The sequence below is a fragment of the Talpa europaea genome (assembly GCF_964194135.1).
Source record: "Talpa europaea genome assembly, chromosome: 14".
Lineage (NCBI taxonomy): Eukaryota > Metazoa > Chordata > Mammalia > Eulipotyphla > Talpidae > Talpa > Talpa europaea.
The window spans coordinates 4,810,885-4,837,364 of record NC_140082.1 but is presented as its reverse complement, the minus strand read 5'-3'; the positions used below and the strand labels follow the sequence as shown (position 1 = coordinate 4,837,364).

Below are 26,480 nucleotides of genomic sequence, written 5' to 3'. Positions count from 1 at the left end.
TTCAGCTCCTCACTGCTGCTGCTGATTTAAACGAGCAGCAAATGTATCCATAGCCACTTTCCTCTTGTTGGTCTTTGGTTTTGGAAAACGGGAAAGGAAAAGAGACACCTTTATAAGGCAGGGAAGGGAAGGCAGACAGGGAAGTGAGTTGCCCCAGCAGTTTTCCTTTACAAAAACCCTGGCTCTGGCATGTAGGCTAAGGTGGGCCGAGCAGGCCTGCTAGGTTGTGTGTTCAGAGCATCTGAGAGTTCCCAGGTAACACCTAACTTCTGCGCTGTGGGCCCATTCGCACATCCTTGGTCAAGAGAGTATTTAGTCAAGAGAGTATTTAGTCAGCTGGGGGGGCGCAATGTGGTGTATTACTGTGGTTTTAATGTGCAGGTGAAATGAAACGTCTTTTAGCATTTATAAGCTACTCAAGTTTTCTTGTTTGCATTTCTGAGAGTGTCGTTTCATTTTCCAAGTCTTTTGATCCATTTGCAACTGATCAAGCATCCAGTTTTTCAAGATGACCACCCCATAAAATGAGTCATCCAACTTTTCCCTACTGTAGGTGTAATGGATCATTCACTGGAGCGGTCACTTTTCCCTGCATAAGCTTCCTAAGAGCAGATGTTTCTGCGGATCCACGTGACCACCAGCTGCAGCACAAGTGGTGAATACAATTCTAGTGTTTCAGCACTTGTTTTTCATTATCAAATATTTGCACCATATCTAATAGTTTGTAGAAATCAATTTATAACCATCCAGCTATCCTTGCATCCATGATTTAAGTGATTAAAGAACCATCTTAGGAACTTAGAAAAGGAAAAAAGCCTCACCCAAACCTTCTCACCCTTCCTGGGAGAAAAGCACTAAAAAACCACTAAATGGATGAAATCTAGTACCTGTTTCCATTATATTTCAGTTCTTTTCTTCACCTATTTATTTTTTATACAAGAACTGGGGTACAGGCCCTCGGGGAGCAGAACAGGCAGACTGACGAAACACTGCTGAGGGGAACAGCGGGCGTGACAGGACAGGTCTGCTGCGCCATGTGGGTCGCAATCTCCGATTGCTTGATAGTGTTCTTTAACCCCTGCGCCACCAGGAGGCCCCTCTTCATCTATTGGTAAGTGCAGGATTTTACATCTTCCTTCTGAACATTAGAACACGCTTTGTTGCTACATCCTCCCTCCCAGCATGCTGACAACTTTTTGGATCATATCTTAAAAAAGCCCATTGTTTTCCCTTCCCACATGCCTTTCCTCCACTGCTGAGGGCACAGGAATGGAGACTGAGTGCACCTCAAACTCCGTCCCCCCCAGACAATCAACACCACATTGCAGCTTATCATAGAATAGATTTATTTACCTGAAACCATGTCTGTGCCGCGCTTCTTACCAGCACAGAAATAACAGTTGATCTCTATGTACAATCTAAAGTCAAACATGCGTTGTGATATTGACGTTTAGCATTTTATTAAGATAAATGCATCACAAGTCGTATTGCACCAACATCTGTCTACTGCTTCTGATTTCATTAAATAAGTTACATTTAATACAGTGCAAAATAGCTGTTTGCACACTCAAAAAATAACTGAAGTTATGAACTGGAGGCCTACATTTTAACCATTGAACACCTGTAGTGTTTTCATTAAATTTATAAATAAGCAAACTGTACAGGGCCAATTAAAAAGTAGCATTTTTCATTGACAGTGTAGAGAAATCTGGCTACTTACAATTGAAGGCATGCATTACAACTGAATATTGAACATTTATATAAGCTATGACATTTTGCACAGAGAAATATGGAGCCTTGGCTGATGATGGCTTCTAAGTTCTTGGATAAGGTTTCAGAACCTTATTCTTCTTGCAGCAAAGAAACCAAAATTCTCTGGAGAGGCTCTGATTCAACTAAATTGTACATTTGTAATTCTGATTTAAAAGCTAAAAACCCCACTGGCAATACACGTTTCCTCCACATAACACACAATGAGTTGGGGACTTTTTTCTACTTTCTTTTTCCCCCAACCTCTATCATGCAGAGGGCTGGTAGATGTGTTGCTAAAAACGCACATGCACGCAACCGAACACCCTTATATTTCTGCAAAATGGTTTAGGAAGCGGTTACTCCAGTATCGCTGAAAAGGAAAGAGAGAGGAAATCAGCTTTATGAAACATGGGGAGGAAATGTTAGAGTAACTAAGACTAATAAGATTAACAGTGACAGATGAAAAGGAATATGCACTTTGATCTTTCGAGATTTCAAGACCGGCACATCTGATTAACTGGCCCTGAGGCGCTGCCTGTGCTGGGTAGCGTCTAGACGTGCTGGCTACAGACCCCGCTCTCCCGACTCACGGGAGAGGCCCACCAGACAGGCGCAGCAGACGTAGGATGGGCAAGAAAAGGAAAGTTCTCAATTAGCAGTGTGGAGTAAGGACGACACACAAGTGAGCAGTGTGGCAGTTAGCACAGAACCTTCCCTTTCTCTGTACTACATCCCACCCCGCCCTTTCCTGGGGTCCAGCCCTGCCCACGCCTACAAGGGGAACAGCGGTGGCACTGCTTGACCATCTAGTTCAGAGAAGGGTAGAGATTTACCCTCATTATTACTACAAGGTGTTGGTTTTGCAGAACGTGGTAGTGAAGGTGGCGACGGCTGATGTGCTCAGGACACCGCAGATGCGGCGGGCTCTGGACGGTGGGTGGGTGCTCGTCAGATCCCAGGCTAAGGCTTGTGGTCCGCCCTCCGCAGGATGTTCAGGGGGCTCGGGCCACAGTGTGAGGATGATGTGACAGCAGCTGCTTGCCAGGGAGGCTGGCAGCTGCTGTTGGGGAGCTACAGAACAGGTGCAGCATTGTGCGGATGTTGAGCTGCTAGAGCGCCATCTGCACGGCCAAGGGCAAGGCCTGGAGCAGCCCAAAGCCGAAGCCTCTGGTGGGGTGGGCCAAAGGCCCACCTGTCTCTCAGCAAAGAAACTACAGTAAGTTTTGAGTGAGTGCTGCGAGCAGCGCTTACAGGCTGGGTCCGAGGCGGTGCTGCCCTGTCCAGTGAATTGACACAAAACAGGTTGGCAACCCCTTCCTGCAGGGATGTGCCCAGCGCAGCACAAAAGCTGAGGAGCAACACTGACGTACGTGTCTTCGGCTGGCAATACCTGCGGTGGAATGGACGAAGGGACTCTGGCGGAAGGTAGGTGGGTCTTCCCCACTAACCACCCTCCCACCCCTGTAAGCTGGACAGGCCTGAAGCTGAGAGCCTACGGGGTGACAGCTGGTCCAGGGCCACCCAGGAGGGTGCCCATCTCTCAGCAGCCCATGCCATTCAACTTATTTTGTAAAGGCCACTGAATCAAGGAATTGACTCAGGAACTAAATTTGGTTTCCATCCACCAATGCTCCACCCAAAAAAACTCAACATCCCGCGTTTGTCTGCAGTCAAGATACTTTCCTTGCATAGAATCCGCTCAATTTGCTCCCTTTTTGTGCCTCATGATGCTCCAGTGTTAAAATCTAGCCCCCCTGCACTCTGCCAAGCCAAACTGCCATCCTCTCTGAGGTCGCAATAAACCAGGCCAGGGCTGGGCAGAGAGTCAGTCTCCACATTCCACTTCCATCTCCCACACCTTGGAGCCCTGCACGTGGCAGCATCCCTCTGTCCTGCTTGATGCCCATTCATTTGTCCCCAAACCCCAAGCATTTCTATCACATCTTCTGACTGGCCCGGTAACCAGTTAAAGGGACCCTGGGGGGCTGCCAGCCTACGAAGACACAGCACTGCCTGACTGCCGGCGAAAAGGAGTCGTGCCCTAGTAACCCTGCTACCACACCCTGGAGGGAAGACAGGTTTCAGCTGCAGAGGATGTGATGCCCCAGAAGGTGAGAAAAGACTATTCAAGAAAACCTACGGCTGTGGGCTCACTGGTTCGGCTGTACTTGCGGCCGGTCATTAGTTAATTGCTTTTTTACTGAACAGGCAGCAAAAGGTTCTGGAATGAGTCCTTGCAGCCAACAAAGCTCAAAATAACCACCGGTTTTTGTGAACCCTCCTCCCTCATCTCGCTCCTTTAACCTGTCAGTCTGACCAAAACAGAACCAGCTTCTCTTCTGCCATCTGCCTGTGTGCCAAGAGGCACCACATCCCAGGTCAGTTCACCTGCCCTTTGTGCGTGGTGCTGTGCCGCCTACGCCTGCCACTTAGTATCTTACAGGCAGCTCAGCGGGTGGCGGTCCCCTTTAGGGTAAAGCATCGCCCCAATTCCAGGGAAGAGAATACTCACGTTAGGTGATGGATGTTGGAAGGCATTGGAGAAAAACACCACGGTTAGGACTGTTAATGACATACACTGTTGGTAAGACTGATCTCAAACATGCGCAAACATTTACCGTAGTAATGATGGTGGCGGTTAGTACCACAGTCAAATAAAAATAGTTCTATACAATATGTTCATTTGGTCATGTGCTATTTACAGATTTTACAAAACACATACACGCACACACACTTGCCCTTATGTCCTCTACACCAGGCTAAAACAGGTCTGCATAAAATGTATCATGGATGACAATTAGTGCCTAGACATTAAAAAAACACTCCTACAACTACCTATGCAGCAGAACAGGATCCTTCTTCCCCGTGAGCACAGCAAAACTAAAGTTCTAAGAACTTGAGGAAAAAGTGGACACATCTGTTGAGAGTTGAAGCTAAGCCACTTAGGAGTTAAAAAAAGACCGTTATTTTTCTCTGTCCATTTAAAATGTTTTATTTTTCTTTTGAAAACTAGATCGTTAAGTGCCACTGAAATAGGCAATGTTGGCAAAACAATGTCTGGTACAATAAAATACATTAGACATTTAAATAAATAACCTTAAAAACTACTTGAGGGGACATGAACCCATTTGATTGAATCTGGAACAATGTTTTCTGCACAAGCGAGAACAGGCATACCTCGGGTGGAGACGGGTGTAAACAGAACCATCGGAACCCTACAGGAGAAGCAGCCGAGCGGGGGTTTCGGGGTGTGGGTGGAGGTGAATCGGGCTGAGAAGGGTGAGGGAGCGGCAAACCAAAAAATACTGACTGAGGTAGCAGGACTCTGCTCAGTGCAGAAAAATTGGCTTATGAATAAAAATTAGACTGTGATCTCAGATTAAACCCAGATGATCATGCAAGAGACAATACATGCTATTTAGTTTTAGAAAAAACCACACACATTCATTTCCTAAAATCTGCTGCCAATTAATTTGCTGACAATGTCTGCTGGCTCAACTATTTTTTTTTTTTATACAAGGATGAGTATTAAACAGAACACTGTACATGCTTTTTCATCTACAAAAAAATATTTGCATAAAATAGTGTTAGTTCTCTGTACATGTCAATGGACACTTTAATTATGTGTATAAAAAAGGAAAAATCTCGCCCCACTGGAGTCAGAAAAAGCAAAACAAAATCTAGAGTATGAAACCTCCTTCACCAGCCAATATGTTCATGTGAAAATTCAGCAGAAATAGACAGTTGCTTTAAACAATAAAAAAATTAATTGATTAAGTTAAACATCTTCTTTATGTAAAACTGTCAGTCAAGACCAGAACATATCACTAAAGTTAGTGTCTGTGCTATACACCCAGACCACCAGGGGCATTATGAGCAGCACGAACGGCCAGGAAATCCCATCGGTGCATGCCGAGAACGAGCAGGATTTGGTGGCAGGCTGCACACACTCTTTACCAGGCTCCAGGTACTTGCGGGCCACAAACTTGAGTGTCTCGTCCATTAGGATCACAGGCAAGGAAATTTTGAGCACCATCAGCCACTGGGTCAAATTCAGCGGTGTGATCTGGAAGATAAGCTGACACGCGAACGGCCTCATCAAGTTTCCAGACTTGCCGGAGAGGGGGTGGCCAAGACCCGCCCCCCCCCACTCCCCCCCAGGTCCTCACGCCCCTTACCGGCAGGGGTTCCACATAGAGGATGAGGAAGTGGAGAGACATGGACAGGCAGATGGAGCCCACCAGCCAGATGTTCTCCCAAGGAGGCATCCTTAGCAGGGACTGGTTTTCAGACAAGCTGCGGAGCAAGGAGGGGGGCTTGAAATGGGCCCGCCCAAACGCAGAGGCGCCCTGGCACAAGGGAGAGACCGCTCGGAAGACCCCTGACTGGGCTTTGTCCTGTGACCTAATTCTACTGACTGAAGTTTCTTCTGGGGCAACGTTAAGGAAGAACGTCAGATGTAGGACAAACTTCCAATTTTAAAATCTAGGTCTTGGCGCAGCAGATTCCATTTCAGCGGGCGCAAAGCCGCACTCGAGTGCCCTTGACAATTCAGCTATTTAGACATTTCCATTTTTGTCACTGGTTTAATTGGATACCATTCTCTCAACGCTACAGGGCAAGGCCCTGCCCCTGTGGGTGCTGGTATCCACGGGGCAGTGCAGGCCCTATTTTGGGCCTCTGTTGTGGCAGAGCACGCAGCTGAGTCCCCTGTACTGCCTGGAGGAGAGGGTGACTTCAAACTGGCGTTGAAGAACTTTCCTGTGAGCCTCAACCGTGACCCACAACCCCCCGGCTCCTGGTTGTCAGAGTTCTTGCTCCAGCTTGCAGAGAAGACTCACTGACCTGTTGAGGGCGTTGCACATCTCTATGGTTACTAGAACAGAGAGCGCCATTGTCATCGGGTACGGGGATTCAAAGATTGCACAATCCACTCCTTCAAAGTCTGGATTGTCCTCCTTACACTGCAGGAAATGACTCTGGAACAAAAGCCCAATTAAGTTCCTGGTCAGCCCGGGTCCACACCAGCTTCCCACCAAACCCAGAACACAGACCCACGCGAGACCACCCCATTTCCCAGAGAAGCCCTGGTCCTTCAAGGAGAATCTAAAGTGCAAGGGCTACTGCTTGAGCCTTAAAACACCCCAACCCCAGGAAGTTCTAAGGAGAACCTTGCTCGTGAGGACGCTCAACACTTGCATCTAAAGGCGCGCCAGAAAGGCGGTGACGTACCAGCTGGTAGAAGGACACTCGGGGACCACCGTCGGCAGCAATGAACCACCACGCAGCAGCACCCACGGTAGCAGCGCCAACGTAACCTGGGAACAGACATCATCGCGCTGACACGTGGGGCCGACACTAACCTCAGGGGCCAGTTCTCAGGACGATGATGAAAGATACGCTCGTCAACAGTCACTGGAGCCTGTGCCGCCGCTACCGACCGCGTACTCGCATCAGTCAACACAGCCAGGCTGAGGGTTTCTGCCAGGAGCAGGGTGGTCCGGAGGACACCAGAACCAAGCACCTTCTCCACAATCTGAGAGAAGTGCTGACCAGAATCAGTACTTTCACCCCAGCTGTGACCTCTGCCCAGCAGCTGGGATGTGACAGCTGCAGGCGTTCAGGGGCCAGTGACTTTTGAGCTCCGGCAGTTTGTCGCTGAGAAGCAAGAGGGGATCGCCAAGACACACCCTGGAGGAGACGTCCTGATGTGACGCCGTCCCCCAGCAGGTGTAAGGGCACAATCCTCTGGCGCAGCGATTATTACAACGGACCCCAAAGTAGCGGGTGTATAGGGCGGAGGCAGCTGAACCACTACTGCGTGGAATTACACGACAAACGGAGAAACAGAAAAAGGCTCCGCACATAAGCATGTCCGCACATAAGCTGTCGCTGAAAATACGTAAAATATCCACACAATGCTGGAGGGAAACTGAAGGGCCACGAGCCTTTCACTTCCCACGGGAAGCCTGGTGAACATGAAGTCACGTGACTACTACATGCCTTACTGGGCCCCCAGGAAAGTCACTTAACCTTTCTGAACCTCACTTTCTTCATCCATGAAATGGGGTGGCGGCACACACAGAAGACCCCGCCCCTGGACCAGGGTGTCAGTTTACCGGCCACTGCTGGAGCACCCACAGACCCTCTCCTCTTGTCGGGAGGATTTAGCGCCGGACCCTGGCATCACCTCCCAGCTCTCATGGCAGCACCGTGCCCGTCAGCCCCATGTCCCTGTGTCAGCGGGTGAAGGCGGACCATCACAAAAGCCCAGCTAAGGACAAGGGAGCGCCCACCACAGACTGACGTCACTGTAAGCGGGGAGGCCCGTTCACTGAAGCACAAGAGGGGGGCGGGGGGCTCGATTTTTTGGTACCCGAATAAACATGGACAGAAGAAATATATGCTTCTAAGGGATGCACGGGCCAATTGTGGTTGACATACATGTTGTTTACAAAGTAACCACAGCACAGTACTCACAGCCGATGGCCAGGTAACGGAAGAAGAGCCACCCGCTAATCAGCGGCTCCTTTGGGTTCCGGGGCGGCTTATTCATGATGTCGAGATCGGGCGGGTTGAAGCCCAGCGCGGTGGCAGGCAAGCCGTCTGTCACCAGGTTGACCCAGAGCAGCTGCACAGGAATTAAAGCCTCAGGAAACCCAAGGGCTGCTGTCAGGAAAATGCTATTTCCACCCAAAGAAAGAAGAGAAAGACCCCAAGTTATATTTTTGGCTACCATGTAAGTAACATTCCCCCCTCCTCCGAATTTCAAGTTCATTTTGAGGGTGAAAACAGCTCATTTTTATCATCCATCTAAACTGGGTTCCATGTTGAAGAGCAGCTTCTGCCCTGGAGGTGGTGGCAGACAGGCCCCTGGGGTGGAACCTCCCCGGCCCTCCCTCCCGATGTGTGCACCAAGAAGGCGGCTACTGTGGCAGGAAGGGCAAACCCGGACTTTCCGTCAAGGAACACCCACCAGACAACTTCCCCCACGTTGGAGGAGATGAGGTAGCGGATGAACTGCTTCATGTTGTTGTAGATGGCCCGCCCCTCCTCCACAGCGGCCACGATGGTGGAGAAGTTGTCGTCCGCCAGGACCATCTCAGAGGCAGTTTTAGCCACCGCGGTGCCAGAGCCCATGGCAATGCCAATCTCGGCCTTCTTCAGTGCGGGAGCATCATTCACACCGTCCCCTGTCTGAAAGGGAATCCGATGGTTGGTCTACACACTCCTGCACCCAACAGAGACCGCCGACAGTGGCTGAAAGGGAACCACGGGTCCCAGGGCAAACAGCGGGAGGGTTCTGTTTTTATCAGTGAGTAGCACCAGGGAGATTTTACCTGGGAAATAGACAACTGCCAAATGAGCTTCCCAAGAAAATACAGCAGGAAGGAGAATGAAGGAGACTTCAGAGTCACCTGTGTTACTTTTAACCCACATTCCCCTGCCCCCCCACCCCAAAACAACACATATGGAGGGCAAGACGAAGTGCTTGTATCCATAGGAACAAATGTCAGGCAGAAAAGGAGCAGACCACACTACTATGTGACCTGTGACATGCCATTTATCATGTGCAAAAACATGTCCACAAACACAAAACTGTCACTTCCCTGTATGTTTCTACACTTTTCATGAACGACCAACGCTGGGTCCCTCAGAGAGAGGAAAGGATGGAGAAATAGACCTAAAATACCTGCTTTCAAATGAAACCTATGTGTCTCCTCTTAAATTGTATACACAAACAAGGCAAATACAATGTTAAAGTGTCTAAATGAAAAAACACAAGGGGAGGAATACTGAAAATGTTTCAACAGGTAGCTCTGAACCACAATGCCTAATTAGTACATTTAATTTCAGGTAGAATTATCCAAAGACTGGGGGCCTCCCTGGTGGCCTAGGAGTTAAGTCTCAGAGCTATCACTACGATGGCCTAAGTTCGATCCCCGGCCAGGGAGCTGACCCACATGGCGCAGCAGACCTCTCCTGTCTCCCTGCTGCTCCCCTCAGCAGTGTATTTCAGTAGATCTGCCTGTTCTGTTCCCTACTCTGGTGAATCCTCTCACCCCCGCACTTCTGACCTACATCCCAGGTTCTTATATGCATAGATATAAATAAATCTTGAAAAGAATTATCCAAAGATTTGGTGAGAGTACCTGTCATCAGCCATACCTTAAATCACATCTTAGCAAACTTGATACATAAGCACATAAACATTAACCCAAGACAAAGACCAGAGAGCACCAAACATTTCCCCCGTGACAGACTGAGAAGGCGCTATGGAACGGTCCCTGGCCACGCAATATGCCACGTGCACACCCGCCAATGGAGTCCTAGGGAAACAGCCAGAAGATGAACAAGTTCAAGACACTGCAAATCTGGGAGCTCCTAAAAAATTGGTCAAAATGAGAATCTATGTTTGAGTCACATGTATACGCCCAAAGGTAACTCACCATAGCTGTAATCTCATCAAAAGACTGAAGAAATTCTACAATTTTAGACTTGTGGGAGGGTTCAACCCGAGCGAAGCAGCGGGCATTCAAGCAGGCATCTCTTTGCGCAGAAGGATTGAGCTCGTCGAACTCCCGACCTGTAAAAGCCTTTGACGTCACATCCTCATCCTGCCCGAAGATGCCAATGCGGCGACAGATGGCCACCGCAGTGCCCTTGTTGTCCCCCGTAATCATGATGACCCGGATGCCTGCTTGACGGCACAGCTTCACTGAGGAGGCCACTTCAATCCTTGGAGGGTCCAGCATGCCCACACAGCCCACGAAGGTCAGGTTGGTCTACAGCGGAACAATCGCCTTATGTTACAACAAGAAAGTCTGGTTTCTCCCCTAGTGCGCTCAAAGGTCAGTTGTACATTAAAAGCAAAAGTTCCCACATCTTATTATGATAAAGTCTGTAACTCTGACTGTGAGGTTAATATTCACACTGTTATATATAAATCCAACGGAATAGTGTCCAGTGCCAATTAACTGGAAACTAACCATTCTTCTTATCCTCCAAGTCCTCCTTTCACTCTGACAGTGCGCACTGAAAATGAGGGAAATAACTGAGAAACTGGAGCACGCTGATGCTGCTTACTCTGGCGGCCCATGGCGCCGACAGGCACTTGGCTCCTTGTAGGCAATGCCTCACAGGAAGGCATGGGAGAGGTTAAAGAATTTTATGAGCATCAGAGTGGGAAGTCTACCTTAGTAATCTGAACTTCAACAACAAATGTCTTTTTAAAATTTTACCAGCTGCGAAGTGTCGCTTAGATCTTTATTATTCTAACTTTGAAAATAACAGACTTGCATTAAATTGTCAACTGTTCAAAGCAGCACAGAAAATTGTAACGGTGCAGAAAAGTTAGGTGACCACACCTCCTCCTTGGCAAAAGCAAGGTTCGCCTGACCTTTTACTGAAGGACGGTGTCAACACAATGGGGGCGGCGCAAGGGTGCGAGGGAACACATTTCTCGCTAGCTAACCTCGTATTTAATGAAGTTGGCAGAGTCCTCAAGGTTCATTTCTTCTCTTTTCAGCGGGCTGTCGTGAGTGGCCAGGGCCAGGCACCGCAGCGTGTCGCTGCCACTACCCCATTCCCGAATGACAGACATGATCTTCTGTTTGATTCCAGGGGTCATGGGGACTTTAGTACTTCCAACTCGAATGTGGGTACACCTGTCAATAACACCTTCAGGAGCGCCCTGGAAATATTAAGATTTAGATCCATTATTAACGGGCTCGTCCAGAATCCTAGTCCTGGTAAAAATCTCTCGACTGCAGCTCGCTGCACTCACCTTCACGAACATCTTGCTCATGGATGTGCGGCTGGGCTTGTTTGGTGTACAGTAAACCGACATTGATTTTCTATCACGTGAGAACTCCAGAGTAAATTCTTTTTTCATCAATTGTTTAATCACCTATGAAGAGAACACCACGATACTACTGGATGATGGTTTCTGTATATTTTTCACTTGTTCAACAACAACAAAAAAACTCACTAAGTATTACCATGCGGCAGACGCTAGGGGAAAAAAAAAACAAAACCACCAACGGACGAGTTCCTGCCCTCACAAAATTTGCCAAAGGCATCCTGTGCTATGGAGAAAAGAAACTTCAGGCTGGGGAGAGGAGTAGGAAAATGGTGTACGTATAAACTGCAGTTTTCCCTGAAGTGGTCAGAAGGCAACACTGAACAAACGCAAGCCCGTGTACCCGTGAGCAGACGGGACAGAGTCGGCGACAGGATGAAGGCAGGGTGCAGAGGCAGGCTGCTCTCCTGAGAGTCACTGTAAGGCGCCTGCCTTGCCTAGCGGATGACATGGGAAGACAGTGGAGGACTTTAAGCTCTGGGGGTTAAGAGTCAGTTGAAAGATTCTGGCGTGACAGCAGTGTCTGAGCAGCGCTGTCACGCTGCTGGCATTCCGGAGTCCTGGCAAAGGGGCTAGTGTACCCAGAGAGGTTCTTCTACTCTGTTGGAATCTTATGTCCAATGACGTTAGCCACAAAGTTAAGATACTTTATTCCTTGCTTTCTTTTTCTTGCCCTATCTTATAGACTAAAACTGCCAATAGACAGCACAGACTGTTAAGAGTGGAAACTGTCACCATCGAGGATGCTGCTGGTGCAGGTTGTGTGACAACACAAGTTTGCTGGGTTCTTACAAACAGATTAAATTTTTCCAGACACTTCCTTTGCATCTTACACTTTTCTGTCTTTATTCAATTATGTGCTGAGCTGACACGCTTTAGCCCCCAAACTCTGGACATATATTTAATGATAACCACAAATCTTAAGGAAGCTCAGCATCACCATAAGCACTTATGCCCGGACTGAGTCTGGAGCTGCCAGGCTGGGCAGACCAGACATGGATGGCCTCGGCTGGTGCCGCCTTGGGCAGGAATGCGCCCCGTGAATCCTGAGTCCCTCCTATTTCTCATGTGTTTAATCTCATTTGTCCCAGTGATCCTAGGAATCTTCCAGTATCAGGAAGAGCAGAGTCCTATCTGAATGGGATGGGCCACGCAGCTTTAAAATGCTGAGCCCGTCCCTCTGCCTCTGGACTATGAAGGGCTCTTGCTCCCTCAGGGATGGCAGGCTGGCCTGAGTCACATGTGGGAGTTTCCTGTGAGTGTACACCAGGACTATCTTTCTTGACCCTCTCTCATCTGTAAAAAATTATAGGGGCAAAGAAAATGCCTCATCTGTAGGTAAGAGAACACAGTCCTGCCCTATTTGTGGTGGTTGTTAGTTAACACACTTTAAAAAAAAAGATTTTATTTTTGCATATAACTGGGGTGTAGGCCAGAAGTACGGGGATGGGGGGGTGAGAGGACCCACCAGAGACAGAGTGGGGAGCAGAACAGGCGGATCCACTGAAATACACTGCTGAGGGGAGCAGCAGGTGAGACAGGAGCTCCCTGGCCAGGAATTGAACTAGCTACCGCAGTGATAGTGCTGGGACATAACCCCTAGGCCACCAGGGAGGCCCATACACACCACTGTTAAGCTCCACGACACTGCTAGTTACAGGTCTACAATTGAGCAATTTTAAACATCAGTCTGAGTGAAGTTGTCTTCAGGATGGTAAGGTATTTAGTTTCATCAACTGATAACCACTGTCATCAGTGACACAGCTTTCCAAGGACCCGACCCTCTGCTTACTGGCAGAGTGAACTGCTCTAAACCTGGACCCGTGGTCTGGGACTGCTCCCGTTTGTGCAAGCCACAGAAGTCAAAGCAGGACGCCTCAAAGCTGCCCAAGACCCTCATGCTAGGAAGCAGTCTAATGTAAACGGACGATCCCGCTGAGACAGTCTCGGCTCTGGTCTGAGTTCTGTCTTCTCAAGAGAGTACTAGAGGCACAATGACAGGATGAAGGCAAAGGGTGTCCATCCAAGTGGGAGTCCAGTTATGCCTCACACTGGGAGACGACAAGTCAAGGGGACCTCAGTGTTGCTACCTGCAAATGTCAGGCTGGCCTGAATGTTCTGTTCGTGCAGTTCCTCTCACAGCCGAGATATGTTGTGCGGTCACAAGTCCTAAGCAGCTGATCTCCTTAAGGAAATAGGTGCCCTCGTGTCCCCACCGTAGGCTGCATGTGCAAGCCTGGCTTGGGCTGCCCTGCTCCCCAGTAACAAACCCCACTCCCGAGGTGCCGTGGCTGTCCTAGGGAGGAATCACAGGGAGGGTGTGATATACAAAAGGAGGCACGCAGTGGCAAGCGAGCACTTTTTTACCTCCCATTTTTCTTTCTTCCACCAGGGAACCCTGAGAACAAAGTGCCACAAAGAGGTACCTCAGGTACCAAACGACAGTCCTGAGAAGAGAACAGAGTGGCAGCTGACACTAGGAGAGGTTATGCCAGCAGAATTCAATCTTCAAGGCTGGTGGGGGCAGATCCCAGGAATCCAGAGACTCGCAGGAAGACATGTGGCCGTGTGTTCCCTGGGCTGCATGAAGGTGGTGTCACCCCAGGGCAGAGGTGCTGGGGCGGGACTGTCAGGGGAGGGACCAGAGGCAGACTTGTGGGGCCTAGTGTCCTTAGACCTCTTCTGCCAGTGCTTGGCCGCAGTGGGCACATGGCACCTCTTCACCAATATGCCTTCCTGGCCTCATGCTTCTTCTCTACCCCTCGATCTACCAGTCAGCTCCCAGCTTCTCACCCAAGCAGCTGCTCATCACCGAGGCGAGGACAAAATCCTTAGGTCCATTCAGCTGGCATTACCACAACTAAGTTGAACAGTGAGGGCGGAAGCCTCCACAGTAAGCTGGTCAGGACAAGCCAGACCTGACCTCAGTGACCACAATATGAGGAGCTAATGCCCCCCACCCCCCAAGAGCCCACCGTGCTAGGTTTGTTTTACAATAGTCCCATCAGATTCTGTGGCGCAAACCAACCATGAAGCCAGAGCCGAGTAAAACAACCTCAACAGCTACCGAGGGCACCAGTCACCTGGGCAGGCTGGTCACTTGGCTCTCCTCAACAAGTAGGTCAGCTGCCCGCCACCTTGCTCAGCCTAGGATCCCACACTCCAGGGCTGAGAGGCTAGAGAAGGGCTGAGGGGCGCGGATCTGTCCACGTCCTTGCCCCTGGCGGCATGCCTGGGCCCTCCCACGATGACTGACCTTTGACTATTAAGTCAGCCTTGTAGTTATGGCAATTCTGCTTCAAAATAACATGTTACAGTCTAATGAGACTAGATTGCATTTGTTAATGTGCTGACTCTTCACATTGTATTATGAGAAATGTGAGTTTGTAACTTCTGTTTTGGTCAGCACGCCCATGTAAGGTTTTAGTACTGGCGTTTCGTAGGCCTCATCAAATGGGTTGGGAACAGTTTCATTTTCCCTCTTTCCCCTGGTCTGTGAGTGAACACAGGGAAGGAGCTATATTTAGTTTGACAAAATCAGGATAGAAGCACTGAGACAGAGAATGCATGGACTAAGGACATATAGCACGAACGCTGGCAGTACGCATAGTAATATGAAGCTCAAATACTGACCGAGTTGCAGGCATTTGCTCGTTCTATTTTAGAAAGACCCTTCAATTCGGTATCAAATACATTCATCTTCTCTACCAGGCAAGTGAGAGCAGTCTCTGTAGCTTCTCCGACTTTTTCATACACACCTTTAGCCTGTATTGGTTAGAGACACAGAAAGTATGAAAAGGGAAAAGTAGCAAACAGGTGAATTTCTCTTTAATACAGACTTTTTCCCACAAGGACAATCTGTCCTCTACTGTGTCCATTATTCTATGGGTCATTTTTATCCTGTTCTGGAGCACAAGATCCAGATAATTAAAAATACACTCAATTCCCAGGGGTGTATTTTATTTTATTCTAAGAATTAGGTTTGTAAAATTTCCCTTAATTATTAAATTCAAACAGAGTTTTCAAGTAGAACTTATCATTTCATGCCATTACGTATTCTAAATTGATCACACTGTTTCTGATGGGGACCGATTTGCCTTTGAGATAGAAACCAAAGGGTCTGTCTCATTATTTATAATTAAAAAAGGAGCAAAAAGTATGCTTATATTTTATCTTTTTAAAATCATCAGCACAGTCCCTTAAGTCTTGCCTTATCTGTCTTCAAAGGCATGCTACCCAACCTTAAAAAAGCAAAATCTGTATCCTGTAATTTCAGCAAAAAGTATTTTCTATGTTGGGTTTTTATTCATTTAAAGTTACCCAACTATGGACACAATTCTCAGTTAAGTAACTGCAGTGCTTAGTCACAGAGGATACATAAAAGGCTCTCCGCTTTCTGTGGGTAGGTCACGCTGGCTGGCCCTGACACAGATAGGCTCTTGAGTGGAAAGAGGAAATAAAATCAGGAACCCTCACCTTTCAGAAGGGAGGCAGGAAGGCTTCATTTTCATTCCGCCCACCCCACCACCCTTGCACCAGGAGAGTCAGGTATAGTTTCATTCATGAAGTACCTTACCTCATTGTAATCCAAAGCAGAGTCATTACAAAGAGCACAAATTGTTGCCAATTCTACAAGACCATCATACTGATGGCATTTCACTGGTTTATCATCTTTATGCCTGTCAAAAGAAAAGAGTCTTAAGAACAGTGTCATTCATCTCTGTTGATTTTTATATAATTATTTAATAGTATAAATAGCATTTCAGGGAAAATAGACTGGCCAAGTATTCAAAAGAACTAGAGTGATGGCTCTTGTGAATTAATAACTACAAAATTCAGTAAAAAATATCTAAATGATCATAGGAGGAAAAGACTTAGGACACACAATTAACTTGATTAGTCTGTAACAACTTCTGCCCTTCAACTCCCTTTCAGAAAAAAACCTCAATTATGACAAGGACCATTTTTTGAAATTTAAAGAGAGGAAAATTATAAATGCAAAAATTGTTTTTGCTTTCAAGTGGAAGCTAAAGATGAAAAAAAGTAACTAGCTTAGAACTGGTTTTCTTTAATATCTGATCACATAAACCACATGAACCAGAAAACTGTCATCACTTTTTAGAGACACTGAATCTATATAAAGACCAAACCGCCGCCATGGAACCTTTCAACTGTCAGGAGGGACTACGTACACTTCTCCAATCGGTGCGTATGTTGATCCAGTTATGGTGAACTCATTAAGGGAACAAGTGTCACCATCAACTTTGTCCAGAATGAACATCTACAGGGAAAAAAAAAAGGGGGGGGTGTTTAAATGCATAAACAAATATACTGAAAAAGAAAAACCAAAACGTCTTTCTCACTTAATAAAACGTTAAGAGTCTCAGTATCAAAAATATCATCCCAACTTATTCCAACTAGATGCTATCGTTTTAGATTTGCCACCCCAGCCATCTACAGGGAGAGACGCAGCACCACCACAGGAGGTGTGGAATACATGTAAGCAGCGGAGACACCAAAGATGTAAATGACAACCCACATTAAACCCGAGTTACAGCAACTCTGGACCAGTCAGTTCTAAAGACGCAACAGCATTCTTCAGAATGTACAGAATTCCAAATTTCAAAGTGGTTGGCTGAGAAAGTGACACGAGGTAGTCCTGTCTCAGAGCCAAGACTAAAAGTCTAGGAAAAATTAAACTTACATCTCAGAGCTCCATAAATATTCCCTAGGTAAAACAAGACAAACTGCTGCTCTGCTCCTCACTTACTTCCCTGTGGTAATAGCTCATTTTCTATGAAGCTGAGCGACTAGAGAGACAGAGAGGAGCCTGCAGTGCTGCTCCCTGCTCAGGGAACTGGTGAAGCAGCCAAGGAAAGAACTCTCAGTCTCATAGAATACAGTCAACACAAGGGAGCTTCTTAAAGATGAGGGTTTTTTCCTTGGTTTGCTTTCCAACTGTAATTCAGAAACCTAGCGTGGAAGTCTTAAAATTTGGTATGTGTTTTCATTGCAAATTGAAACTGTAAAAACCTTCTTTAAAAAAATTAGAACAGGGCCTCCCTGCTGGCGCAAGGGGCTGAGCACAGCACTGTGAAGCTATCAGCCGTCTCTGCAGCACGAGTTCAATCCCCGGCCAGGGAGCTACCCACATGGTGCAGCAGACTTCTCATGTCTCCCGCTGCTCCCCTCAGCAGAGTACTTCAGTCAACCCGCCTGTTCCGTTCCCCACTGTCTCTGGTGAATCCTCTCACCCTTTACACATCTGGCCTATACCCCAGCTCCTGTATGCATAAATATTTTTAAAAAAGCTTCTTGGGCCTCCCCTGGTGGTGCAGGCAGTTGAGAGCAGTGCTGTGAAGCTGTCCACAGCCTCTGCAGCACCGGTTCAATCCTGGCCGGTCAGCGAGGGTCCTACATGGCACGGCAGACCTCTCCTGTCATGCCCGCTGCTCCCCTCAGCAGTGTATTTCGTCACTCTGCCTGTTCTGTTCCCCACTCTGTCTCTGGTGAATCCTCTCACCCTCCCGCGAATCTGGCCTGTACCCCGGTTCTTGTATGGATAAATAGATCTTTAAAAAAATAAATAGGGCCTCCCCTGATGGTGCAGCAGTTGAGTACTGGGCTGCGAAGCTGCCCGCAGCCTCTGCAGTGCCAGTTTGATTCCTGCCGCCGGCCCTGGAGCAACCCACATGGCACGGCAGACCTCTCCTGCCTTGCCCGTTGCTCCTCTCAGCAGTCCCTTCAGTCCTTCTGCCTGTTCTGCAACTTGCTCTGTCTCTGGTGAATTCGTTCACCCTCCCGTACCTCTGGCCTGTACCCCAGTGCTTATGTAAATAAATAAATAAATCTTTAAAATTAAATAAATAAAGTTTCCAAGTAAAATAACACACACACAGAGAGAGAGAGAGAGAGAGAGAGAGAGCATATGACCAAACTGCTGCAATCGGGAATCTAAGAATGTTAAACTCAAGTAAAGAGAGTCCTGTAATGCTTTAAAACACCCTTTCAGAGCATTCCAACTCATATTCCGTAAAAACATCAGCTTTTCTTTATTTTAAAATGACTTCTTGGGCTCAGAAGACTTATCATGCAGCTAATAATTCTAAATTCCAAACGCCTTATTTCAAAAGTTACCAATTAAAGCAACCTTGGAACTGAATTAATCGGAGTAAGACACAGTAACTTAAAAAAAAAAAAAAAACAAAAACGGGCTTTTAAAAAAATACAAATATATAATGGGATTTAAAACTGTGGTTATGCCTGATGAAAGGCGTGTCACACAAGGAAGAGTCATGTCCATGGTCCCAATGCAGCAAGACCATTGATTCCCCTAATTTTTTTTTAACAGATACAACTTTTTTTAAAAAGAAAGGTTGCCAAAAGGTTCTTTCCAAAGGAGTCTAACATTACACAGAATAAAGAACTGTGAGGCTAAAAAGGACGTGCTTAATGTTACACAATCATTAAACGGGAGAGACAGGATCAGGTTTAACCACTAAGAAAATCCAAGCTTCTCTCTTATTAAAAGTCGTGTGATTCCTCCAGCACGTCACTGTAATGTCTCAGGGCTTTCACTTCCTCACTTACCACTGAGCAGGATTACACGGGATTCCCTAAATTCACAAGTGAAAAATGAACTGCACTAAGCAAGTCGACATTATTGGTAGTAGACACCATTCCATTTCTTTAACAGCATTTCATAAAAGGTGAAAAAATCTTAGGGTCTATACCAGGGTACAAAATAATCTGAGACAATCAGAACATCTAAATCTGACACAATAGGACACTTTAGATAGCACGCAAGCAAACCATTTAGGAACTGCATGATGAAAATATCTCTAAGTCAAGGGCAGTTATGCAATACCACTGCAAGAAACCTCCTATGGAATACTGATTAGCATCAGCTTTCTGTCACTGAGGTAGAACAGCACAAGGAAGCGGGCTGTTTCTTTAACAGAAGAAAACATTTTAAATCAAACAAGGGAAAAATTTAAGAACCAAAACAATTTCATTAAACTAAGAATGTAACAGAATTCATAAGCAGTTTTCTCAGGGAAACTCAACAGGTAACATGAAATTCCTTTTCTCAAACAACCAGCTTTCCATTCATAACTAGACTTTTCGTGGATTCATCCAACCTTTGTAAGTGCCAAGGAATGAGAAGGGAGGCAGCTCAGACGACAAGTGCATTTATTTGTGAAGCCCAAGACAAACTAGCCACTGAAAAGACAAAACACCTGTCCACGCATTCCAAATCTAGCTTTGGGTTAGAGTTGGGAGTATGTGTATCTAAAAATCATAGTAAATTGACATTTGGAAAAATAAAGATTTTTAAGTTTTTACTGTATTAAAACAAAAACAATTTCCAACGCTAAAACCATTATCCAAAACCTAGGCTGAGGTAAGGCTGAGAAGATGCGTGCACGTCCTAACAATGCCGCAGGAAGCATTACTTAACAGCAAAGGTTTAGTGTTCCAAGAAAATCCAACACCGCTGCCCTGTGCTATTTACTGTTAATGAAGGGCTTCAGACAATGTGAGGCTGCAGAAGATAACCTACAATTTTACCCTCCTGCTGGACATTAACCAGCCTTTGTCATCTCACATATAGTGATTCTGTTCTCATACTGAGCACATCCTTAAAATGCTTTTGTAACTGGTCTTTCCATCTTACCACTGCCTTCATTAATTCATGAGCCAAAGAGAATCTTTGACATGTGTCCACTCGGATCTGTATGAGTCATACACCTTTAGGGAAATTATCCTTTGACACCCCACCCCCCAAAGCTGTTTTAAATAAAACCTCAGGAAACTGAATTATATGAAAGAACTTAAGGAACAAATTCCTCCTCTGAAGCTTGACTGTTCATTTGCACATGTCAAGATGGGGAGCAGGGAAAAAGGGGGAAAAGTTACCCCACACTTCAGTCAGCCTACAGCTGTTTCCCCACTGCAAGTCACATCAGCCATGCCGGACTTTATTTCAAGAAATAGTTTCAGGACTTAAATGATTAATTCCTTCACCAGGGCCTCCCCTGGTGGCGCAGTGGTTGAGCGCTGGGCTGTGAAGGTAGCTGCCTGCAGCCTCTGCAATGCCGGTTTGATCCCCAGCTGCCAGCGAGGGTCCCACATGGCGTGACAGACCTTTCCTGCCACACTCGCTGCTCCCCTCAGCGGTGTATTTGGTCAGTCTGCCTGTTCTGTTCCCCCCTCTGGCTCTGGTGAATCCTCTCACCCTCCCGCATTTCTGACTGTACCCAGTGCTTGTATAAATAAATAAATCAACAAACAAACAAACAAATCTTTAAAAAAATTCCTTCACCGTATTAGAAATTATCTTCGACTCACACTACACTTACAACCCAATCTGTTTAAGCCCATGAAAAGGTATTAAGTTTTAAATCAACGATTCCGAGGGACAAGGACATATTCTTAGAATGAATAAACCTACCAGGAAAGATTCTGAAATGACCCCCACTTACCCTGCAGACTGACATCTGGTTCGTTGTCAGCGTACCCGTCTTGTCTGAGCAGATAACAGAGGTGCAACCAAGGGTTTCCACGGACGGCAGGCTTCGAACAATGGCATTTTTCTTTGCCATTCTGCGAGTTCCGAGAGCCAAGCAGGTGGTGATGACAGCAGGCAGGCCTTCAGGAATGGCAGCTACAGCCAGGGCCACTGCAATCTTAAAGTAGTAAATGGCGCCCCTGATCCAGGAGCCTCCGTGGACAGGGTCATTGAAATGCCCGATGTTTATGATCCAGACAGCAATGCAAATAAGGGAGATGACTTTGGAAAGCTGTTCCCCAAACTCATCCAGTTTCTGCTGGAGGGGTGTTCTCTCCTGTTCTGTCGCCACCATTTCATCCCGGATCTTGCCAATTTCAGTGTTAACTCCCGTTGCCACCACCACTCCCATAGCTTTTCCAGCAGCAATGTTGGTGCCCTAAGACAACATGGGAGAAACGGTTAACATGACAGTAACACGACACCCAACTCAAATTCTGACAGTAAGCACAGACTCCACTGGGCATCCATGCTCCTCAGCCTTTTCTGCGGTTGCTATTTAGGCAACCAACAATTCTGATGATTAACACCTCACACAGGCAGCACAGGACCTCTCGCCCTGATTTTCAGCCCCGAGCAGCTCTACACTGACCCACCTAGAGTTCTTCACAACACTTGAGCCCGGCTCACAGACCAGCCTGGGGCTGAAGCAGTGTTAGAACCCGTGTTCCCAGTAATTCAAAAGCCATGCAGCCCTCAACCCCAAGCATTCTCTACCTCTGGCCCCAACAGATTGACACCCCTCCAACGCGCGCGCGCGCGCGCACACACACACACACACACTCTCTCTCTCATCACCCGTAAAAAGAGCAAGTAATCCATGGGCCACCTTGGACCAACTCAAGCATTGAAAAATCTATGAAACCAATGTGTTTAACCAATGGGCTTAAACAGATTGGGTTGTAAGTGTAGTGTGAGTTGAAGATAATTTCTAATACGGTGAAGGAATTTTTTTAAAGATTTGTTTGTTTGTTTGTTGATTTATTTATTTATACAAGCACTGGGTACAGTCAGAAATGCGGGAGAGTGAGAGGATTCACCAGAGCCAGAGGGGGGAACAGAACAATGTAAGTCCTAGTGTCCCAACAACACAAACTTCATTTCTTCATTGTAACTAACTGCTCTACAGAGTACTTTATTATAGGTGGGTAAGCTCCCACGCTAACTCACAAAAGCCTACCACTTGAAATACCACTTTAAGTTCCAAACAAGGGCCTCCCCAGTGGCGCAGTGGGTTAAGCGCAGCGCTGTGACGCTGTCCACAGCCTCTGCAACGCAGGTTCGATTCCCAGCCAGCCAGGGAGATTCCCACATGGCACGGCAGACCTATCCTGTCTCGCCCACTGCTCCCCTCAGCAGTGCCTTCAGTCTGCCTGTTCTGTTCCCTGCTCTGTCTCTGGTGAATCCTCTCACCCTCCTGTGCCTCTGACCTGTACGTCAGCTCTTATATAAATCTTAATAAATAATTTCCAAACAAGCAAAATCTACAAATTTCCCAACTTCATTTAAAAAAAAAAAGTTAACAGGAAAACTGAAATAGTACAATGAATCTCCATTTTACTTTCCACCAGACTCACCAACTATTAATGATCTGCCACATCTGCCTTCTTACTAAACACACTCAATTTTACCATGAAATATATAGAGATTATCATTTTGAAAACAGCCTTTATAGACTAAGCCTTTTCTACAACACTTTACAGGTCGTTTTAAAATGTATGACCTGATTTTTCTTAATTCTCAAAAACTTGCAAATTGAAACTAAAGATATGTAGGATCACACATTCCACTATTACTAATATTTTCGGACAATTGAGACTGACCACAAAGTATAATTATTCTTTGGAATATAACACTTTCTGAAATCTGACTGCTGACGAAAGAACAAACAACAATGCTGCAGGCTTACAACTCTAAGAATGCCTCCAAATCAAAACAGATTTGATGAAGTGCTTACGGAAAAGAGCATGTTCTTCTTATCTTGGTTGACGGCACGTGGGTCAGGGACAGGGTCAGTGTGCTTAATGACAGAGACAGATTCACCTACACGGTTGTGAGACAGAAGGGATGGTTAGAACTGTGTGCGCCACATCAGAGCCTGGGAACCCTCACCCTCGCTCACGCCTCCACCGCTCTCAGGAAAGAAGGACATAAGGCCCAAGTCATTCAAAAGAGATGCTCTAGTAAAATTTAGTAACAGAACTAATTTCAGAGCAAAGACTGTCAGGATTAAAATCAATACACTCTAAAAAAATAAATAAATAAACAAAGGTGCTTAATTCTAAAGTAAAACCCCAATTACTTTTATTTTCTATAGTAACTATTCAAATTTAATTTATTTTCAGGTATCATTTTATACTTTAAAAATCTGAACAAGTTTTTTATATATTTGTTGTACACGTCTATCTATGTACACACATTTCAGTGCTTTTAAAAAAGTATATTTACTTTTAATGGATAAATGTAGTTATATATATGACTAATCATCTGCCAAGAAACCTACTTTTGTATAGTATTTCAAAGACGACAAATACAGTTTTAGAAATACTTGTACACTCTTGCCAGATGATTTAGTTCAATGAAACAAACCTTAAGATCAGCAGCTGCACTATAAAGATCACATGGTGAAAGAACTACTTTTTAAAACTTTTAACAATATCTTGCTAAACATGGTTTTAACTTTCCTTAATACCACCTGTGAAATACACAATCAGGATAAATCTGGGTGATGTGAAATATGGCTCTAGTTAACTTGAACGTCAAGTAACATAACATACTTGACTCTCAATATTTGACAAAGTAATTTGGTTCTTCAATCTAGCCTCAAACTATATAGAATGGTTATTTTAAAAAATTCAAGAAACTGAAAAGTTTTAAAATGGTAATTACTTCTGTAGGCACAACTTCTGAGAATTTCAAACATACAGCCCAATCAATACCCCACCATTTTAAGTCTTCATCAGCTTTCAAGTTGTTGCTGATAATGGGAATTTTAGTAGCTAAGCTATTAATAAAGAAACAAAAAACAGAGCCCAGGTCACTCACATCACCACTTCCATGGCATTAATTGGGTTTCAAAACTGACAATCAGATAAATCTCCTGATAATCTTTGGGTTTTACATTTACTCTCTATTTAATTCAGGTTAGTATTGTACTTAAATTATCTTCTGATTACCTTCCAGCTAACAAGATTCCTCCACCTTAGACTGTGCCTTTATCAAACAAATTGTTCTAAGCAATTCCAACTCTAAGTGTGCAACTTAGGTTAGTAAAAGTCTTCATTTTGGGGGGCGCTAATGTTTATTAACTGTACATGGGATTATTGCAAAGTGTGTGAGATAGCAGATTAGCATTTCTCTAATTAAAAAAAAATTACAGCTCGGAGCCTTTCTTTCCAGGAAAAAGAACACTAAACAAGAAATTAGTTAACGTTCCACAAAAGTTAACACTTGGGCCTTAAGATTTCTACCTCTATTAATGAAGGAATTTGTAACTTTCTTAAAAATTAAAAACAATGGTTATTATTTTTAAATCAAAACTAATTTTTGATAAAACTAAAAGACCTTATGACATGGTCAAATCTGCTTTGTTTTTAAATTATTCCTTTAAGCCTCATATTGACCAAAAAACAAACAAACAAAAAAAAACCCAATTGATAAAGCATAAGGAAATAAGTATCTTGGTAACAATTAAGATTTAACACGATAGAAAAGAATAAGTGGGCAAGAGGTAACTCCATGAGCATGGGATTTGAGACCAAAAGCAAAATGTCACTTCCAATACACAATATTTACCTGTGAGAATGGACTGGTCAACTCTTAGAGTAGTGGATTTGATGGAAGTTAATCTTATATCAGCAGGAACTTTGTCACCAACTAATTGGGGAGAAAAAAAAGGCAACTAAAGCAATGTTTGCAACAATGTAGCATAAAGATGAATCTGCCTCCAAATAAACACAATTTTTTAAAAGAAAACCTGTATACAGGTCAAATATGTAATAAACGCTCAACTACTCTCTCATTAGACAATGGAAAGTAAAACTACACAAGACACTACTTTTAAAATTACCCAACTGATAAGCAACAAGAGATGAGAAAATGTACAAACTTTGCAAAGAAGTACAGAAAGCAATTTTTATACAGTGACTATAAAGTCTAGAAACTAGTTTTAATAAATGTAAAAAAATCAGATAAAAATTACTAGAGACAACTCAACAGGAGCAGAGTTCAGTGAAAATTCTTTAAACTGTCAGTGCACAGCTAACAAGGACAAACTCAACACAAGTTAACACACCATGTAATATTCGCAGCCCACTTAGTATCAATAACTCCCCCATGCACCCAGGTTTTGTGACAACTCTGTATATGTTACTGAATAGTAAAAAAAATTTTTTTACAAAAAATACTTGGATAGCAATTTGGCAATATGTAATATGATGATAATATACACACATTTATCTTTGCCCCATAGCACAGCACAACTTTTTATTAGCAGGAGAAAGATGAGGCAACTATGTTCACAATCAAGTGACTATTTCCTTTAAGATACACTGTGTTAAACAGAAACACGAAAGATGAGTTATTGGTGTAAGGACATGCCTCAGGAAAGGTGCCACAAGCTGGTCACGCCGGTAGAAAAGGCGGAGGGAGACTTTTCACCTTGTACCCTTTGGAACCTTTTGAAATCAGAATTATCAAATAAATGAAAAAACCTCTTACATATCCGCTAGGAGATCCTTAAGTCAGCTGAGCTCTCTTTTTTAGGCTAAAGAGTCTCTAATAGCACCGAAAGGACCCACCCACATCTTAGCCCCTTTCCTTGATGTTTATGAAGTAAAGGCCACAGCGCAAGCCCGGGAGATAAAGTCAGTGTTTCACATGCACTCAAACACAGCAGGCATGACACCAGTGCCAACACCAAAGTGACTGGCCACTTAAAGAAAATGTACAACAGCTGTCCCTGAATTTCTGAAAGCCAACTAAGGTGATTTCAAAAGTCTTATACAAGGTGATCTAAAAATTAGAATAACTACATTCTCTCCTAAAATTGTACACAGTATTAAGTCAAATTTTCATTTTCCATACTGAATTGGTTATATACGAAGTGGCAAAATAGGCATTCTGTCTGAGAAATATTTATTTCGTTGGTTAAATCTTTAGTTCTGATTTTTCTGTTCTTCAGAGTTTTTAAAATCAGGGAAAGTAGACTTTGCTTTTTTAAACCTTTATGTTCATGAAACAACCCCATCGACTGAGAGAAATGCAGTCACCGGGTAGCAAAGAACGAGACTGTCA

General features: G+C 45.1%; 1 protein-coding gene across 2 annotated transcripts in view; it reads right to left on the bottom strand.

Moving 5' to 3' along the window:
• Positions 1-5,560: 5,560 nt before the first annotated feature.
• The window catches only part of ATP2A2 (ATPase sarcoplasmic/endoplasmic reticulum Ca2+ transporting 2), a gene marked incomplete at both ends in the record, with an annotated part of 43,825 nt that continues 22,905 nt past the window's right edge, over positions 5,561-26,480 (bottom strand). For both annotated transcript variants that reach the window (XM_084253461.1, XM_084253462.1), the window contains 15 exons: positions 5,561-5,830; positions 5,931-6,048; positions 6,598-6,731; positions 6,985-7,070; positions 8,233-8,435; positions 8,729-8,949; positions 10,203-10,538; positions 11,228-11,446; positions 11,540-11,662; positions 15,248-15,379; positions 16,191-16,293; positions 16,807-16,895; positions 21,100-21,564; positions 23,143-23,228; positions 24,981-25,061. In XM_084253461.1, the coding sequence (XP_084109587.1) occupies positions 5,561-5,830; positions 5,931-6,048; positions 6,598-6,731; positions 6,985-7,070; positions 8,233-8,435; positions 8,729-8,949; positions 10,203-10,538; positions 11,228-11,446; positions 11,540-11,662; positions 15,248-15,379; positions 16,191-16,293; positions 16,807-16,895; positions 21,100-21,564; positions 23,143-23,228; positions 24,981-25,061 (2,666 nt within the window). The remainder of the gene's footprint in view (positions 5,831-5,930; positions 6,049-6,597; positions 6,732-6,984; positions 7,071-8,232; positions 8,436-8,728; positions 8,950-10,202; positions 10,539-11,227; positions 11,447-11,539; positions 11,663-15,247; positions 15,380-16,190; positions 16,294-16,806; positions 16,896-21,099; positions 21,565-23,142; positions 23,229-24,980; positions 25,062-26,480) is intronic.